The 18,224-nt window shown below is 38.7% G+C and overlaps 3 protein-coding genes across 3 annotated transcripts; 1 reads left to right on the top strand and 2 right to left on the bottom strand.

Moving 5' to 3' along the window:
* Positions 1-817: 817 nt before the first annotated feature.
* LOC112197040 (S-adenosylmethionine synthase 5) lies at positions 818-2,775 on the bottom strand. The gene is made up of 2 exons (XM_024337566.2): positions 2,617-2,775; positions 818-2,295 (listed from the first exon to the last, which is right to left on the bottom strand). The coding sequence occupies exon 2, from the start codon at positions 2,283-2,285 to the stop codon at positions 1,101-1,103; it is 1,185 nt and encodes a 394-aa protein (XP_024193334.1). The 5' UTR covers positions 2,286-2,295; positions 2,617-2,775; the 3' UTR covers positions 818-1,100.
* Positions 2,776-10,620: 7,845 nt separating this feature from the next.
* LOC112198117 (autophagy-related protein 8i) lies at positions 10,621-12,653 on the top strand. Its single transcript, XM_024339170.2, has 5 exons — positions 10,621-10,754; positions 10,872-10,927; positions 11,605-11,657; positions 12,142-12,260; positions 12,349-12,653. The coding sequence occupies exons 1-5, from the start codon at positions 10,715-10,717 to the stop codon at positions 12,435-12,437; spliced, it is 357 nt and encodes a 118-aa protein (XP_024194938.1). The 5' UTR covers positions 10,621-10,714; the 3' UTR covers positions 12,438-12,653.
* A 174-nt stretch (positions 12,654-12,827) lies between these two features.
* Positions 12,828-14,607, bottom strand: LOC112198115 (probable inactive serine/threonine-protein kinase fnkC). Its single transcript, XM_024339169.2, has 6 exons — positions 14,459-14,607; positions 14,229-14,358; positions 13,972-14,141; positions 13,594-13,879; positions 13,331-13,497; positions 12,828-13,219 (listed from the first exon to the last, which is right to left on the bottom strand). The coding sequence occupies exons 1-6, from the start codon at positions 14,487-14,489 to the stop codon at positions 13,065-13,067; spliced, it is 939 nt and encodes a 312-aa protein (XP_024194937.1). The 5' UTR covers positions 14,490-14,607; the 3' UTR covers positions 12,828-13,064.
* Between the last annotated feature and the right edge of the window lie 3,617 nt (positions 14,608-18,224).

Here is an 18,224-nt window from a genome sequence, read left to right as displayed (position 1 = left end):
TAGTGGATGGAAATAAAAAATTTGGCTTTGATACTTTATCCCTGTATGGGTCCATCACTGATGAATTATTATGTGCATATGTAGATGTAGATGTAGATGTAGATGCACATCTTTGCTCCTTGCCAACTATCATGGGACAGAAAAGGGACTTGATCTAAATCCAAGAATTATGGAAAAGAGAGCCTTTTTTTTTTTTTTTTTTTTTTTTCTGAGGAGATTTAATCAGAGCCAAAGTTAAAGTAATAGAATACACAAAAAATGCTGTACTTTGAAATAAGAATTTTCACCATTTTGTGATTCTCTTGTGTATTACAACTGTCATATGTGATTCTCTTAGTATCACATTCATTCATCTTTATTCAATGTGGGACATGATTGCACCCCTTAATATCAACAAGCACAAGTTACCGTCCTATATTTGAGCACGACAATGACACATGTGACCTGTACGGGTGGGATGTGGCAGTACAAGCCTATATTTCAGTGCATCTGCTCTATGGAAAAGCCAAGTGGACAGTCACACTGATGATCAATGAACTGCTTCTCCCTCAAATCTGGTTTTACAAGAGCAATAGAAGAGCCTCCCCACCACTTTTTTGATACATAAAGCCATTCAGTGACACTACTTAAGTGGGAAAACAAGCTTCTTGTAGATCAAATAAACCAGTAGTCTTCAAGGTTGATCACCAGCCTGTCAACAACTCTTTCTAACTTTTCTCTCTTTGCTCTTTACAGCCAAAAAGTCTCAAAATATAGTGCCTATCACAAAATTAACAGTAATGGCAAGACTGATGAAACCCAAAAATACCATCAGAGATGAGGCAGAAACACTGTTAGAAAAATGCCACTCGCCATGTGTAACAACAATTTAACATTGTTGCTACTCCACAGCAAAACCACTCTTATCAATTTTTCTTTATTAAACTTTGGGAGTAGCAATAGCATACAATTACAGCCTCTGTGAATACATAGTAAGCTACCAACACATTCTTGAAAGAACACAAAAATAAAAGTAAAAATCAATAAGAAAAAATAGAATGGCAAAATGCCAGTATAGAGAGCATCAGCGGCACATGCTTCAAATTAATTCAATGTTGGATTCAAGCTTGAACCTTATCCCACTTGAGTGGCTTCACCACCTCCCAGGTGAAGTCAGCATCATCCCTTCCAAAATGCCCATAAGCAGCGGTCTTCAAAAATCTTCCATTGCCCCTCTTGAGATCAAGATTGATGGCAATCATACCAGGCCTGAAATCAAAGTTCTCCTTCACAATCTTGAGGATCTCCTTGTCGGGAATCTTTCCGGTGCCGTAAGAGTCAACAAACACGGACAGTGGCTCAGCCACACCAATGGCATAAGAAACTTGCACAATGCACCTCCTTGCAAGTCCACTGGCAACAATGGACTTGGCTGCCTGCCTCACAATGTAGGCTCCACTCCTGTCAACCTTGGTTGGGTCCTTGCCGGAGAAGGCACCACCTCCGTGAGCACCCCAGCCTCCGTAGGTGTCGATGATGATCTTGCGGCCGGTGAGACCAGCATCACCATGAGGTCCTCCAATGACGAATCGGCCAGATGGGTTCAAGTGGAAGATGGTCTTCTCATCCAGGTACTTCTCTGGGATCACAGGCTTGATCACATGCTCCTTCAGATCAGCAGCAATCTCATCGTTGGTCACGGTTTCATCATGCTGGGTCGAAATTAGGACAGTGTGGACACGGATTGGAACCATAGCACCGTTCTCATTGAAGTACTCAACGGTGACTTGGGTCTTGCCATCAGGCCTCAACCATGCGCAAGTACCATTCTTGCGAACTTCGGTGAGCTTAGCACCGAGCTTGGTTGCGAGCACATGGCTGAGAGGCATCAACTCTGGGGTCTCATCAGTGGCATAGCCAAACATGTGACCTTGGTCACCAGCTCCAATCTCCTCGGGCCTCTTGGTCAAATGGCCATGGACACCTTGGGCAATATCAGGGCTCTGCTGCTCAATGTTGACGAGCACCTTGCAGTTATCGGCATCAAGACCCACGTCGGCCGACACGAACCCAATGTTGCGGCAAGTGTCACGGACGATCTTCTCGTAGTCCACATTAGCCTTGGTGGTGATCTCACCGAACACCATGACCATGTTGGTCTTGGTGCAGGTCTCGCAAGCCACCTTGCTGTCGGCGTCCTGAGCTAGGCAGGCGTCGAGAACGGCGTCGGAGATCTGGTCGCAGAGCTTGTCTGGGTGACCCTCATTGACGGACTCAGAGGTGAACAAGAAGGTCTCAAGAGCCATTTCTTACAATCTGCAGCAAGATATCACAAATCTCATAAGCAATTCGAACACATAGTTTGGTCATATCAACAAACAGATTGTGTGTGGTGTGCGGTGTGCATCTATCAGATCTGAGTGACAGAGATTCATAGTCTAAAGATTCAAACTTTATCAAAATTTTCAAACACCCAATTTCAGATCTATCGTCAGTAACAAAACCCAGATCCAATTTTCCAATTTTAAAGAGTTTTCATCACAAAGTCATAGTGTCAACATAAGTTCAATAAAGTCGATCCAAGCAAAATCGAAATGAACCCGGAAACTAAGAACTTCAAAAGGAGCGGAAGCGCACCTGAGAGATAGAGGGAGGGAGAGAGAGAGTTGGGTCTAGCTTGAGCGGAGAAAAAGAATGGACCTTTGAAGAGTTGGTCTGTTCTCCTGCTCAAGCGGTTCGAGGAAGTATGGTGTTTGAGGTCGGAATTTATAGGGAAACGAGGATGAGATTTCACGCTGCTGGTCACCCCCAAGTATCAAAAGTTGGGGAAGATTCATGATCACGTGGCAGTGAAATCAAGGGGCTTGGGTGGGGGTAAATCTCGGCCGTCGGTGGGGGGGTTGAGTCGGTGGGTGAGAGAGAGGGAGAGGTGGCGATCTGAGATCTGGGGAGGACGCGTTTACCGCGCTTTTGGTAATAAATAATTAACTGTAAACAACCCACCTACCCCAGGCTGTGTTACTTTTTCTGGGCAGACACGACGTTGACTAATCACCCCCACTTGGACTCTCATTAACGGAGTGATTAACTCTGTATGTTTAAGAGTTTGGTTGCATAGTACCCAGTTTGGCTCATGGTAGCGTGTTCGGTATGCAATGATTAATAAAGTGTGGTATATCACACGAAGAAAGGTGAAGCTAATTAAAACCACGTTTTTCATTGACACTTCGTTTGGTCTTCCAAATCATCGATCGCATATGTGCTAATTAACAGTGTTGGTCGACATGCGAGAATGTCTTTGATTGAGCAGGTTAATTTCTGCAATCAAATACAGAGTAATCTACAGTAACGTATGCCCTAGCTTTGATATGATATCTGTTAAAGACAAAATTCATTTTAAGTTCAAAATTCATCCTCCATGTTAGATGCAATCCACATGAAATTTTTGTTAAATGCGGTTCTATGACTCTCCTGTCGGATATGATTTCTTTCTTTTTTAATTTTGTCCAATTATTTGTATATTCTTGCATTCTTATTATACTCTTTTGTAAAAAATTCAATAGATTGTCATTCTAATTGACATAATTAATGAAGATCAACCAAGATTTCAAGAAATAACAAATTCAATTTATTTTCTAAACAAGGTTTCCTAATATTACTGTTTTTTTAATTAAAGTTAATAATTAGTGCATTAAACTTTTATGAGCTCCTTATATATTAGTTCAAGCACCCAACAATCTTATTTCTATTTCCTTCTTTCTCCTACTTATTTTGTTTTCCTTCTTTTTCCTACTAAATTACCTTTCTTCCTCTCCTTCCATAGTTTTCTTTTTTTTTCAAGACATACTGCTCATTTCTTTGTTACTTTCTTTTTCTCTCCAAATGTGTGGCTTCTCCCTTCTTAATTGGTTCATTTTATGTCTTACTAATGTGACAGCAACTACCTTTATTATAGACTTGGTAAGAAGTTTTTGCATACCTTTTATATAAAAATGATTATGGTGTTAGTCAAAGTTTGTCCTAGAATTGTATTAGACATATTTATTTCACATTTATATGCCTTATTTATAGTCAATATTTTCTACCTTTTGATTAGCAACAATGTTAAAACTACCTTACTCTTTTTTCATGACCTTGTGCATAGATTTGCACTTTTGATACATAGTACAAAGATAATATTTTAAAGGAAATGTAAGTTGCCCAATGATAATATCGTTTCAGACAATTGCTTTCCAATGACGAAAAGTTCTGCTACACAAAATAATAAACCAGTGAAGTTTGGTAGTTACATAATTTATCCATTAACTTTTTTTCTCGATAAAAGAAAAACAACAACAGCTACAAAATAGCTCTCCTAAAACAACCGAATTCTGAAAAGGGATATCTTCACATATGGTGTATGAAATATAGATGATTCTACACTTTGGTGTATGAACTTTGGAAACTATCAGAATGGTGTATCAAGTTTGCTCCATTCTTTCATTTTTGTGTACGTCGTTAAATTTTCGGTTATCTTTACCAAAAAAAAAAAAATTCCATTATGCTTTGTCAGTTTTTTTTTTTTGTAAAGATAATGGAAAATTTAACTGCTTACACCAAAATGAAAAATTAGAGCAAACTTGATACACCATTATGATAGTTATGAAAGTTGGTACACTAAAGTGTAGAAATGCCTAAAATTGATGCATGGTTTGTGATGTTTTCCCTTCTGAAAAATCAAAATGAAAAGCATGAGTTGAGGAAGCCGGCAAGGAGCCATTCCAACTTGCAACAGGAATTAAATGACCAAGGTGAGATAGAGTCAGCAAGAAAGTTTGCTTCCTGCTAGATGTGTTTGAAGGTAATAACTTCAAAGGATATTGGGATTTTGATGATATCTTTAATGATGACTCGAACTCTCCAGAGAGGTTGGATTATCCCATTAATGCTGTTAATCACTAGTTTTGAGTCTCCTTCTACTTGCAAATTCTTTGATGCCATAAATAGAAGCTGCTCGTAGACCAGCTCTCGCATTGAGGACATCTGCTAGCTTATCCATTAACTTGTCACATTGAATTTTGGTGGTTTAGTTTAATTAGCATCAAATTGGAGCAGTAGTAGGTTTAATTATTTAATACTTCACATGTCCACCCACCCATCAGATGTAAAAGGAGGATTGCTAAAAAACAAACAAATCAGATGTAAAAAGAGGGGTAGCTATTTGAAGTGAATGATTTTGTTGTTATGTTAGTTTGTGTGTGTTTTTTTTCCATGATTTGAGTTTTTTTTTTTTATCATTTTAAATTAGAATTTTTACTCAATTTGGTTTTTAGTACCGTGTTTGCCTGTTTGGCATGCTTTGATTAATTAGGGGCAGCATTTCACATGAAAAAAAGATAAAAGAACTAAAAACCATGCTTTACTTTGACCCATCGATACTTCTTTAATTTTGTTTTCGAAGCACATATATCACATATCCCTTTAACTAACACTATTAGGCCGCGTTTGTTTGCCCGGATTAGTAGCTGGATAGGACAAAATACCATCTAAGCTGGTGTTTGGTTGGTCAAATTAGCCTTGGATTGGAAATTTAAATCTTGTCAGAGTAGGATATCAATTCATGTTAGAGAGGTGGGATATGCACAACAGTACAGGATTACGACCAACTACAAGAATGGATCTTGACCAATTGACCACCACCTTCTTCAAACAATTAATCATCCTTTGCGTTTGTGTCTGCGTCTCCGCCGCGAACACAAAAACATAGCATCCTAATCGGGTTGATTGACAAGTCAGGGTTGATCGTCTGCTTCTGCGTTGCCGAAACTGCCAGACCTGTTTTACTCGGCAGTTGATCCTCTGAATTGGCCATTATCTTCGACCGAAGAGCTGCGACGCTGTGGATCTGACTTTGAAGAGAGAGCTCCACTCAGTTGTTGGGCTTGAAGAGTGAAGCTTTGGCGATGGGCTTGGAGCTGGGAGAGTGAGATGGGGAAGGGATTGGCTATGGAGGCCATGGACTCAGGTATAGGTAGAGAAGAGGAGGTGAGTTTGCGTGTGAGTGTTGACAACGGAGGTTTGACGACGGATCTGATTCTTGTTCTTATCAATTCCAGCTCTAATCCACTTATACCAAACTGAAAACATTAAAACAAATCCAATCTTATTCTAATCCAATCCAATTATTATCCTACTTCATTCCTATTCAGGCAAACAAACACGGTGTGTTGCGAGGAAGGTTTCTAATTGAGCATGTTGATTTCCACAATCAGAACACTGAATAATCCACACGAACATAAACTTTAACTTTGATAATGATAAGATTGATTCGGTTGTGATCGAAGATCGAATAAAATAAGATGGCTAAAAATATCATTTGGCTTAACAAGAATTAACAATATCAATCCTCTTCACAAGAATTGGGTTTTTTTTAAATTTTATTTTGGAATTTTTATTTTTTATTTAATACAATCGTTGTGTATGTCAAACTTCACTTGGTGCAGGTAATCTCATCGTCATCAACATCTAAAGAATTGAGTATGAGATGTTTCCTAGTTATCACTTTACGAGAAGATTGAGAGAAACCCATGGTATACAAGTTATCAGTGCATCATTAACTGATTACCTGGACACCAAGTCGTTCTGCTCCCAAATCATTCAAAAGGTGAAAACCCTTCATATGTACGTACACGCATATATATATATATATATATATATATATATATATATATATATACACAGATCCAATCCAGAGCGGAGCTCCGCTTTGAAAATTAACGTGCGAAGTTCGAGTTTTGGGTCACTTTTCGGTTGCATATCCACATCTCGACCGTTCAGTTTTTAGGTACTAGTGTATAGATCGTCTCTGCAAATTTTCAGCCAAAATGATGATCGTTAAGGCATTGATAATTGCCTTAAAGCTAGTACGGTTCAGGTTGACAGATTCAGTCCGTCCATTGGTTTAAGCGAGTTAGATACCTTAACGATCATCAATTTGGCTGAAAATTTGCAGAGATGATCTACACACTAGTACCTAAAAACTGAATGGTCGAGATGTGGATGTACGACCGAAAAGTGACCCAAAACGCGAACTTCACACGTTAATTTCAAAGCGGAGCTCCGCTCTGGATAGAATCTGCATATATATATATATATATATATATATATATATATATATATATATGCAACCTTAATCTGACTTTATGAATAGTTTGGTAAGAATTATGGAGGAATATTTTCAGTTGGTCTATCACTAAATCATAGGATATGAATGGGTTGGTGAGTTGGTCTTACATCGTCTTCTCCAATCTATATGGTACCACTATCAGCAACCTACCAATTAAGATCAGTCAAAAGCAGCTTACCAAAAAAGAAAATTCAGTGAAAACCAAATACAAACTACCCAAATTTGAAGCTGTTTAAGAAAGTTTGACTTAAGACTCTTTTCATGATGTGCTTGTTCTTCATTTGCCATATCTGTCGTGAAGCTATGCTCATCCTTCATCGGTTGACTCATCGGCCTCTCTCCAATTATAGTTGATCCCTTGATCGACATTCGCACTTAAATTTCTCCGACGAGGACCACAAGTGCTCATGACCTCTCCGGCATAAACTATTACTGTATTCTGAAGCAATAATGTTAACTAGATATTAAATGGAACATGCTTAATTAAATGGAGAAATGAAATTGCTTCTCAATAAAAGCTCTAACGTGAAAGTCACTTCGACGGGTTTGGTGCTGACAAGTGAACTTGTTCAATGTAGATCGGACATGGTGATGCTGCACCATATTGTATTGTCTATCAATTAATTGTGTTTTGGCTTATTACTTGAATAGATCTTATGCATCAATCGAGCTTCATTAAATATAAGAGCATAACATCATTGTAAAATTTCCGTCACACCGACTACACAACTAGACGTTTCAATAATTCATTTACATGATAGATACAGGGGACATTTCTTGTCATTGTTTGAGTTGTTAATCATGTTAATGTTGTTACATAGACAAGTTGAAGCCCTTGCTAGAGAATCATCTAAGGTACGAAATGCTTCCTTCAAAATAGGGGTAGTAAAATGACTTGTCGATGCCGGGTCTGCGGGTCATGCGAGTTGCGGACCCGTCGCTTTGAGAAATGGATACCACGGTGCTTCCATTGTGCATAACTAGCACTTTGGTCTTTTGGTTGATGCGTAATGATAGGTATGAAAATAGTGTCGTAAATAAAATATAAAACTCATTTATTAAAATGGACGGTTACTAATTTCATTTTTTTTTTTTTAGAACAACGGAAAACTGATCCATTGATATAAATCAAACGACCTCACTCGGTCAAGCATGAAGGGTACAAACACCCCTCATATTACAATACAAGCTCATTAGAGTGCCAAAACCGAAAGGAAATTAAAAAAAAAAACTAAAGTCCAAAACAATGAAAACTACAAAGCAAAAAGCAATAAAATAAAATGTGAAACCCTACGCCTCCTAAAGTGAGACAGCTCCTTGATCATTTTGACGTCTAAGACCCTCCTGGTGTACGTCGCCATAATCAATCAAGACCCATCATACCCTCGGTGACGTAGAGAGACATCTCCTACCCGGTCTAGGAAGCGGGCTCCAAACCTGTCAGCCCATCATGCATCCCATGCAATCCTTCAAGCCCTCCCTCTGTAGAACCCGACACCATGGATTCAGTTCCTCCACAGACAGACGTTGCCGGTGAGCTTTTAGGGTTGTTTCTCCTACCACGAGGCCTGCCCTTCTTCTTGTAGACCTTAGGAGCCGAGGTCACCTTCACATCTACCAGTCCTTCATAAGAGAAATCCAAGCCAAGATTTTTCGACTGCAAATTAACTAGAATGAGAGCCAAGCTGTTTTTGGTTCCCTTGCCATCTTCAGGGTTATCCTCTTCACGTGGACGACACACCCCACCACAAGAGCTTGAGCAGAGGTCCCCTCAGTCCCTGGTGACGTCGCTAGCTCCGAAAGCGATCGAGTCTGCACCGATTTCTTCTTCAGCAAATTGGGAACCCTGAAAAGCAAAGAGCATAGAAGAAGAGATAGAAGGCTGAACATTTGCCTTAAATACTAGGGTTGGAATGATAGGCCCCGCCGCCTGCTGTGACCCCACCTCCACCGCGAGATCTGTCTCCGATTCTTCCTTCCTAGGGCAACACTGGCCACCATGATTCAGCAAGGTACATGAGCGATAGCGACCTAGAAGTCTCTCATACTGGAATCGAAGCTCTAGGACATCAACTGAAGAAACCCTAACCCTACGATCCAGGCGCACGGGCTCATTGATGGACAACACGAGCTAGACGCGAGCTTCCCCCCATCTTAGCGCCAAGTGGTCCACCTCCTAGACCACTCCAATTGTCCCACCCACCAATCGGAGGGTAGGTTTCGTCAGGATGCTCGGTGGAATACCCTGTAGCACAGCTCAGATCCAAACAAAGTCCAACTTCACCTCAGAGATCGCCGAGAAGCCATTGTAATCGTTCAAGAGGATCATGACTCGCTGAAAATCCCAAGGGCCACCCTTCTTCACTTGAGCGACATCCCGTTTATGAGTGAACGTAAACAGGAAACGATCACCCCGTAGTTGGACCTCCACAGTCCCCGTCAACCTCCACATCGATCTCACTGCACTCTGGAACGAGTCTAGCACCACCGCCCTGCAAGTGTTGACCCAACCCACCAAGTAGAAATTGCGGCCCAAAAACTCCTTCTCTGGAACCCTAAGATTCCCCAAATCCACGGTTCTTCTCCTTCCTTGAGCGACAATTTGGTCACAAGTCTGGCCGTCATGGAGGCAATAGCAACAACCATGAAAATGGGACGCCGCACAACTCAAGAAACTCAAAACCCTAACCGTAGCAGAGCGAGAGATGGGGGAGTAAAAGTCGCGGTATTTTAAAGAATTAAAGAAAGTATTATGTCTAATTTCTTTTATTTTGTTTAAAAGAGATTAATATAGAGCATGTCAAAGATTGATTTTGAAAAAGAAAAGAAGTGCTTTTGAATTAATAAAAAAAAAAAATTATGACTATAAAAAATGGCAAAAAAGTGTAGAAAATATGTTGGGTGATTTTAAAAGCATTTGAAAATGGTTTTGATCAGAATTACTTTTCAAGTCCTCACTTGTTCAAAAACGTTTTTATCAAATTACAGAAATATAGTCTCAAGCATGTTCTTAGTGTTGGATGTGCAATATCATGAAAAAATGCGCATGAGATAGACTTTATCATTACATGGATTGAATTTATAAATTGAGATCGTATAAACATAATGTTTTGAGAGCAAAGCATATGCTGAGAGGATACTAGTAACATGCTACTATTAACTCATGATTTCTCTTCTATAAAGAAAGACACACCAAAATTGTCGTGACTCGTGAGCACGATTTCCTGCCCTATATGTATGTGTGTGCTTGTTTTGTCATTATTAGCAAACCCGACCCGACCCGCCCCCGGAGCCCACTGAAAGTCAGGAGTCAAAGCCCAAATGACGAGGCCCGTAGTAAGAATTCATCAAACGTGTCGGTGGATAAGCACAAGCTTAAAGCAACAGAAAACGACTTGTGAGGTGTGTTTGTGACTAATCTACGTAACACTTGTAGCTTTCTTCACCGCGACACGTCTTTTTCCCTCCCATTAAATACACGTAAACAATAATTCCCTCATTTTCCCCTTTTCATTGGTTTTCTTCTTGTACTCTCTCTCCCTCTCTCTCAAGAAAAAAGCAAACGACTTTATGGGCAAGATCAAGTCTTTCAAGCAGGAGTTCTCTTTCGGTTGGTTCCCAGACCCTGTTTTTCTTTTCCATGATTGAAATCATATTAAACAAAATAAATATTGTAATTTATGTGGTGCTCATTGGTTTATGTTGTTTTTGGTGGTTGTTGATTTAGATGAGCGTCTTGAAGAATCAAAGAACATCATTGGAAAATACCCAGATCGAGTTCCGGTAAGTTTTGATTTTTCCCCGATTGAAATCTCATGCCTTGCATTAAAGCTGTATAATTTGTACAAAGTTTATTACTTTACTTGAGGATTTTGTTTTCTGGAATGCACTTGGAATATGGAAATATGAAGATTTGGTCTTGTTGGTGATTTTTTGATTAATGAGCATCTGTGTTAAGGCTTAGTTTATTTCAATGTTTGATTGGTTAAGACTTAAGACGTGATAATGTTTCTATGGCTGGAGACCCTTTTATGGCTGTTGACTTTGAAATGGGAAATTTGTGGTTTTGCTTTGTGCAACACATTTTGACTGGCATTGCTCTTGATTAGTGATGAAACTCTAGCTTTGCAGAAGATCTTACAGTTTGTTTGAAATTCACTTTCATCAGGCAGTTTCAACTTTCAACTTTCGTACCAAGGAATCACATTATTCGTGTGATTAACATTGGCACCTTAGAGAGTTGTGTGTGATTACACATGCTTTTATCATTCCGTTACGTTTTAGAGATCTGGCAAAAGTAAGGAGGAGTTTGATAATTGAGCTCTTTTATTTTTATTGCACATACACAATCATAAGGCTAAGCCGTACTAGAAGTAATGGAACTCTAATGGAAGCACTGTCGTCAGAGTGCGCATAAACTTCCACAGCTGATTTTTGTTTTCTTTAATGTATTTCTGCAGGTTATCATTGAAAGATATTCGAGGACAGACCTGCCTGAAATGGAAAAGAAAAAGTATGTTCTAGTTGTCACAGTTATGTTTTCAAAGTTTCTTCTGTTTATGACGAACTTAGTTGCCATAATAAATCTGAGTGTCAAATGTTTAGAACGTTAATTACGTGTTAATAGCAATTTTAGGATCCATACTTCTTTATCTATTTCCTTATTGGTCCATAAAGTTTCCATCTTTCAGGTCTTTCCTGATTTCTTTACTGTACTTGGTTTATGAATATGACGCCATTGCAGTTGATCTAATGAGCCTCTTCGTCATATGTAACTAATTTTAGCGAACTCTGCATATGTTATTTGCTCCCTGTTTTAAAGATCATTTGCTTGCTTTACTGTGCTTTAAATTAACTGATGTATGCTTGGATGAATTTCATTTATCTGCGGTTTGGTGAAGATCCAAAAGTTAGTTGCACATATTGAAACCTTTTCATAATTTCAGTCAATTCTTTTTGCATTCTAACTTTATGCCGTGTTTCCTTGTTTCTTCTAGATACCTGGTTCCTAGAGATATGTCTGTTGGCCAGTTTATCCATATTTTAAGCAGCCGGCTTCAACTGACTCCTGGAAAAGCGCTTTTTGTATTTGTGAAGAACACATTACCTCAAACAGGTAAAGAGCTTTTTTCATTTGTTAAGGCTACTTTAATAGATAAAATCTCATGATGAGGACTTGCTAACAGAGTCTTTTTCCTGCACAGCAAGTCGTATGGATTCCATTTACGAAAGTTACAAGGAAGATGATGGATTTCTGTATATGTGTTACAGCAGTGAGAAAACCTTTGGCTAATCATTTCTAATTATCTAATAGTTCATACCTGTAAGTATTTATCATTCTCACTTGTTCTGAACACAGACGCCTGTGTGGCCCTGTAATTTCATGTTCCTTGTATATTTTAATTTCTTCCCTTTTCTGTAAAGCTCATAACCTGTAATAATAATGCCATATTATCTTTCCCATTACTCAATTAATACATCCATCACATTGGTGGCTTTCACAAGAAAACTTGTGATCACTTTGTGCTTTTCCCTGCGTGTGCTGTGTCTTTTTGAGCTTGGAATATTTCCATACTACTACTAGACTATTGAAGATATAGAAATGATAAGGCTACACATGAAGGAAAAAAGCAGACAGTGAAGAAAGTAATGAAGATACTGATAGTAATGGAGATTAGGCATTCTTTGTCTTATTAACACCAAATTTTATGAAAATTACACCTTCATTCAGTAGGTGCTGACTTTTTCTATAGTACATTAGAAATTCCATGGACAGTGACCTCTGCCTCCACAATGCATGTATCCTTCCACAGAAACCCCATGGTTGTCTGACTGACAAAGCCTAGTGTAATGAATTTCTGTCTTATTAACACCAAATTTTATAAACATTACACCTTCATTCAGTTGGTGCTGACTTTTACTATAGTGCATTAGAAATTCCATGGACGGTGACCTCTGCCTCCACAATGCATGTATCCTTCAACAGAAACCCCATGGTTGTCTGACTGAGAAAGCCTAGTGTAATGAATTTCTGCCAACCCCTTTCTGGATCTGAAGCACTAAACCAGAAGCTAGCTGCAAGCAAAAGAAAATAAGAAAGGAACAGTTCTCAGTTACTAACTCTATAAAACACGAATGAACTGTTTCGACTGCATACAGTCTGACAAAAATTGGACAAATATTTACCTTTACCATGCTGATGCCTTTGATGCGTCTGTTCAAGGATGCGCAGGGTAAACTCTGTATATATTTTAGTATCACGAGGTAGAGAAGTAGGATCAGCCAATGCCAAATAAAGGGAAAGATGACTACCCGTTCCAATGCCTTTACCCTTGGGATAGAGTTGTATCTTCCTGCCAAAACCAAAAAAATGTAGATTACGATTATTTTAAAATTACCCCCAAATATGAAGTGTATAATCTTTGATAAGAAAGCTTATGTAGTGATACCAGTTTTGGTCTCCAGAACTGAAAGTTTTGGAGTCATGGCAGTCTGTGTTTATCTTTGAGAAGCTGTCAATCTTCCAAACATGTTTGTACATAACAGCGTCCTTCACCATAGATAGACACTCTCCTTTGCCCATGCTTCTTTCCTTAGAAACAAAGACCTCTGCCCCAAACACACAAGTATCATCCATGAGAAATCCATTGGAAGCTTCATTAAAAGCTTTGACGGAGAGAAACTGATCGAAACCCCAATCAAGCTTCATTGCATGAAAGTGCCTCTCCTTTTGTTCTAAGCAATGCACATGACCATCAGAAAATGAGAACTGCTGATTTGCACATCCCCTGCTGGGATATATAAGAGTGAAATGAAAGACATCATACCCTGAAAAACTAAGTAGTTGCCGGTATTCTGATCCAGCAAAAACAGTCTGAAAACAGCATGTACACCCCAATGTATCTGGGAAGTATTTGCTCCAGCCATTACCAGGTAGAGGGAAATGTGGTCTTTAACATTCTTTCTCTTGTTTCCATTTGGATAGAAAACAAGTTTCCTGTAAAAACGCAAAAGTTTATGAGAATATACACAGGTGTTACCGTGTTAGATCTTTGTGTTTTGCTAGAGAGAGACAGAATTATACCATTTGTATCCTCCTGCTCCGAATTCCCCTGATTCATATTTCTCCAATGAATTTTTGTTCAGCACCGAAAGTGACTCTATTTTTAGTGTGTAATGAGTTGGTGGTGCATCCGTAATCGATCTCAAAACACCTGCAAGTAACATTAGCTACTGCTTTCAACACATGCACAAGCACAAACACAGATAGAGAGAGCAGCACAAACACAAACACAGGTAGAGAGAGCTTCTTACCGTCTTGGTCATCGAAGTTAAGACTAGTCATGAAAATAAGCTGGACCAACGAATTTAAGTTGCTGAGAATTGATTACAGTTTACAAGAATTAGTATGGGTTTGTTGTGGTAGAATCAAAATTGTTTTCCGTTTATAAAGGGGAGATTAAAGGTGTTATTCCAAACTTGAAACCTTTTTAAGGATAGAACCAATATGCTTTGCTTCTAAATGATTGTCTTTATTTCAAGGAAAAGGTATCCATAACCTGCTAGCTAGCAGGTGACCTGAAGCATATTCTTATTCTACACATGAGCTATGCAAGTTGAAACTACTTAAACAGTCATTAACTAATTTTCCAAAGAACTTATCATTCTTCCAACATGCTTTTATATAATCCAGCATTCCTGATCTTTGAACGACAAGTCCTTTGCCAATTTTTATTTAAAGACATTCAGCTCCAAACTCCAAACTGTAACCAGTTAGAAATCCATTGGAGGCATCAGAATCCTCGAGAGGGACATGATCAGCCACAATGAGCCCAAATCTACCGATCCGGTGCCAATTTTGCAGGACTTAGCAAAATGGCTACAAAGTTAGTTTGGGAATTTGGGTTTACTTGATTATAAATCTAATCCATCAATCAAGGATTTCTAATGCTATTTTGACAAACTTTACTTTGTCTCCTTTTGAAGCAAATTCATAACAATTGAAAATTATGAAGCTGGTGCTTATCTTAGAAATCGTCCAACCCTATCTCAGTAAAAAGATGATCGATTACTTTATATGTATCGTCCAATTTCTCTCCAATGTATAGAGGTGGCAGACATAAAGCTTTCAAACTTGTTCAAAACCATCCAACTGGAATCAGCAACACCACAACTTGGATATATTTGAGGAAACAAGTGTACCAAAACCAGCAACAATCAAACACCAAAAGAGAAGAAAAAAGGTTTAATAACATGATAAAAAGAAGAACATTTGTAACAGATATAAAGTCAATCAGAGAATGACAGTACTATTAATCTATACACATACCAAATATTTTTTACAGTTATACGAGAAAAAAAAGGAAATTTGTTGCCGACACCTCTCCCCAGTTTTGATTGATTACCATAAGGTACAAGTGCAGAATTTAAATTGAGGTTTCAGGTTCTTTCTTTTATATACAACTAATACACGCATCTCCCTTGTTAGAGCTCAACATCACTCCAAATATAGCCTGCGTTCCTAAGATCTCTCTTATCGGGAAGAGTTTCTGGTGAACGAAAACTGTAATGCAGATCTGAAACTGCGTTGAACCGAATATATGGGGAGAGCAAAGGTGTGACAGATCAAAAATATATTTACTAAAAGTCATAGATATGTCTTAGCAGACATATCAGTAAAACTGATCACATATTAAGTTATAGCCATAGAATAGAAATAATGAAAAACATTCACACAAACTGTCCATATACAAGTGTTTGAGACCTTGAAACATCTCTTGGTGAGAATCACCATTCACCGAGGTTAATCAAAATCACAAAATAACCAATCCAGAAGGAAAAAGCATAATCAGAAAATAGAAATGCTGATATAACTAAATAGCGCATCCCATAAACCATGGTAAGATATTAATTATATACACCAAAAACTTGAGTAAGAAGCCTTACTTAAGAAAGGGCATTGACAAATTCATGAACAATTACATCTGCTATGAAAATGCCAATGTCATTAACCAAATACCCTTCTTTGGCTGCTCAATTTAATGCAGTGAAAACTAATGTCGGGCAACCTACTATATGGTTGGAGGTAGTGAACCAGCCAGAATATACAAAAATGATTCATTGATTTTTTGATGAGCACGAAACACTCTTAAAATACTAGCATTGATGACAGGATTTCATATTCATGAGTCATCTTCTAACACAGTACAAGACAGATAACACCCTGACATTGGAAAGTTCTGCCATGACGTAAGGTATAAGTACCTTAAAATTGTTACTACATCTGGGCCCTCTATTTTACACGGCTAAAATGGATGGATGCGCATATGCACCCGCATATGTGCGTCCGCCGCATGTAATCGCATGGTAACCTGCTATAACAGGTTTCAACAATGCGATTTCAAAGTTTTGAAATCAAACCTTGAAACGGTTCCAAGCTGAGAAGCTGCAAATGATTTACAGGCCAATAGTGGCTTTACATAACGAATAAATGCAATCTCTTGATCTAAGGGCTTCATGTGGACTCAGGATTCAATCTTGGTTCCTTGGCGGCCGAGACGTTGGAGGCAGATGGTAGAGACCGAGGGGCTGAAAGAGCCCCAGGAGTAACGCACAGAGTAGCCCATCGGAAAAATCTGAGGAAGAAATGGAAGTTATAAAACTTTCTAACTCAGAAGCACCGGCCTAAACCCTATACCAAGCCTTTCAACAGCAGGTCGTTTTGGATGTATACTCCTTGGATCACCAGGTCGTCGTTTTAAGAATTGTCTGGTACTAGTCGAAGCAACAACATGAGATTTAGCTATAAAGCCTAGTGTATGGTTAGGAATAGGCAGGTAGATATGTTAAACAACATGAGATTTCTCTCCAACCCCAAGCTCTCTGATATTGTTGAGATTGTTGTTCGTGAATTGATTGAATGACTTATATTGTTGGAGACACTAGAAGAGAGGGGATGAACTGGTGACTGAGATTGTTATAGGGTCAAATGCGTGTGGTCTCGTGCATGACAGGTTGGTTGAGAGGCAGCAACTCAAACAAGGTAGCTAAATTCAGGGAGGCCTTGATTTCTCAGTTGATTTCTCAACTCTCACTCTTCTTCGATCAAGAAAGAACAAAGTTGGTTCTGGGCTTTGTCTTCCCGTTGGGCCACATTGTGGGCTTTGCAAAATATCCTATCAACTCTGCCTCCCAAAACTTTGATGCGAGAAAGGTATTGCAAACCGATAAAGGAATTTTTATTTCACAGTTGAAATATGCAAGAGAACATCTCAGAGGTTCAAGATGGAGCTTTGCAACCCAACCCTCACTCTTCTTCGATCAAGAAAGAACAAAGTTGGTTCTGGGCTCTGTCTTCCCGTTGGGCCATTGTGGGCTTTGCAAACTTAAACCTTCCTAACTCTCAACCCATGAAGTCACCAACTCTCACCATTATTCTCATAATGAATATGGGCTCATTAGACAAAATTTCAAGAAAACCTTCTTACTACTACTGCATCATGTCGAATCGTTAGGTATGCACCAACCAATTGCTAATTCAAACTCTTTTCATCCATGTGGAAAAATATACGGTAATATTACTCAATTAGACTAGCCTACTTGTATTAGACCGTTACAATAACCTTAAACCTTCCTAACTCTCAACCTACGAAGTCACCATTATTCTCACCATAATTCTAAGTTAACTTTAATTCCAACAGACTTAATTTTGTGCAAGTTAAATAAAGAAAAAGCAGGTGATGGAGTGATAATATTTCCAAGTACTATTTTTTTTTTTTAGGGCAACGGAAGACTAATCTATTGATCGAAATCATGACGACCTCACTTGGTCAAGCATGAAGGGTACTATTGATAAAGTATTGCATGAAGGGTACTATTGATAAAGTATTGCATAATGAATATGGGCTCAGTAGACAAAATTTTGTGATTGAAAATGGACTGAGGCTTTGGGAATTATGGGATTTATTCTAAGGATCTTTCTAAATGTACCTAGCAAATTTCTATGTATACCCAACTACTTATTAATATTTAAAATATTTATTAAACCCAACAAATATTCCCAAAATACCCATCCAGATAA

Source organism: Rosa chinensis, chromosome 4, assembly GCF_002994745.2.
Source record: "Rosa chinensis cultivar Old Blush chromosome 4, RchiOBHm-V2, whole genome shotgun sequence".
NCBI lineage: Eukaryota > Viridiplantae > Streptophyta > Magnoliopsida > Rosales > Rosaceae > Rosa > Rosa chinensis.
This window is presented reverse-complemented; position numbering and strand designations above follow the sequence as displayed.

What these genes read in the sequence shown, in the direction of transcription:
- LOC112197040 (XM_024337566.2), bottom strand. Translation starts at nt 2,285, where the DNA reads ATGGCTCTTGAGACCTTCTTGTTCACCTCTGAGTCCGTCAATGAGGGT.
- LOC112198117 (XM_024339170.2), top strand. Translation starts at nt 10,715, where the DNA reads ATGGGCAAGATCAAGTCTTTCAAGCAGGAGTTCTCTTTCG. An exon ending in CAAGCAGGAGTTCTCTTTCG is followed by an intron (nt 10,755 to 10,871) that starts GTTGGTTCCCAG and finishes TTGTTGATTTAG; the next exon opens with ATGAGCGTCTTGAAGAATCA. An exon ending in GAACACATTACCTCAAACAG is followed by an intron (nt 12,261 to 12,348) that starts GTAAAGAGCTTT and finishes TTTCCTGCACAG; the next exon opens with CAAGTCGTATGGATTCCATT.
- LOC112198115 (XM_024339169.2), bottom strand. Translation starts at nt 14,489, where the DNA reads ATGACTAGTCTTAACTTCGATGACCAAGACG. An exon ending in TAACTTCGATGACCAAGACG is followed by an intron (nt 14,359 to 14,458) that starts GTAAGAAGCTCT and finishes TGTTACTTGCAG; the next exon opens with GTGTTTTGAGATCGATTACG. An exon ending in AAGGCATCAGCATGGTAAAG is followed by an intron (nt 13,220 to 13,330) that starts GTAAATATTTGT and finishes TTTTGCTTGCAG; the next exon opens with CTAGCTTCTGGTTTAGTGCT.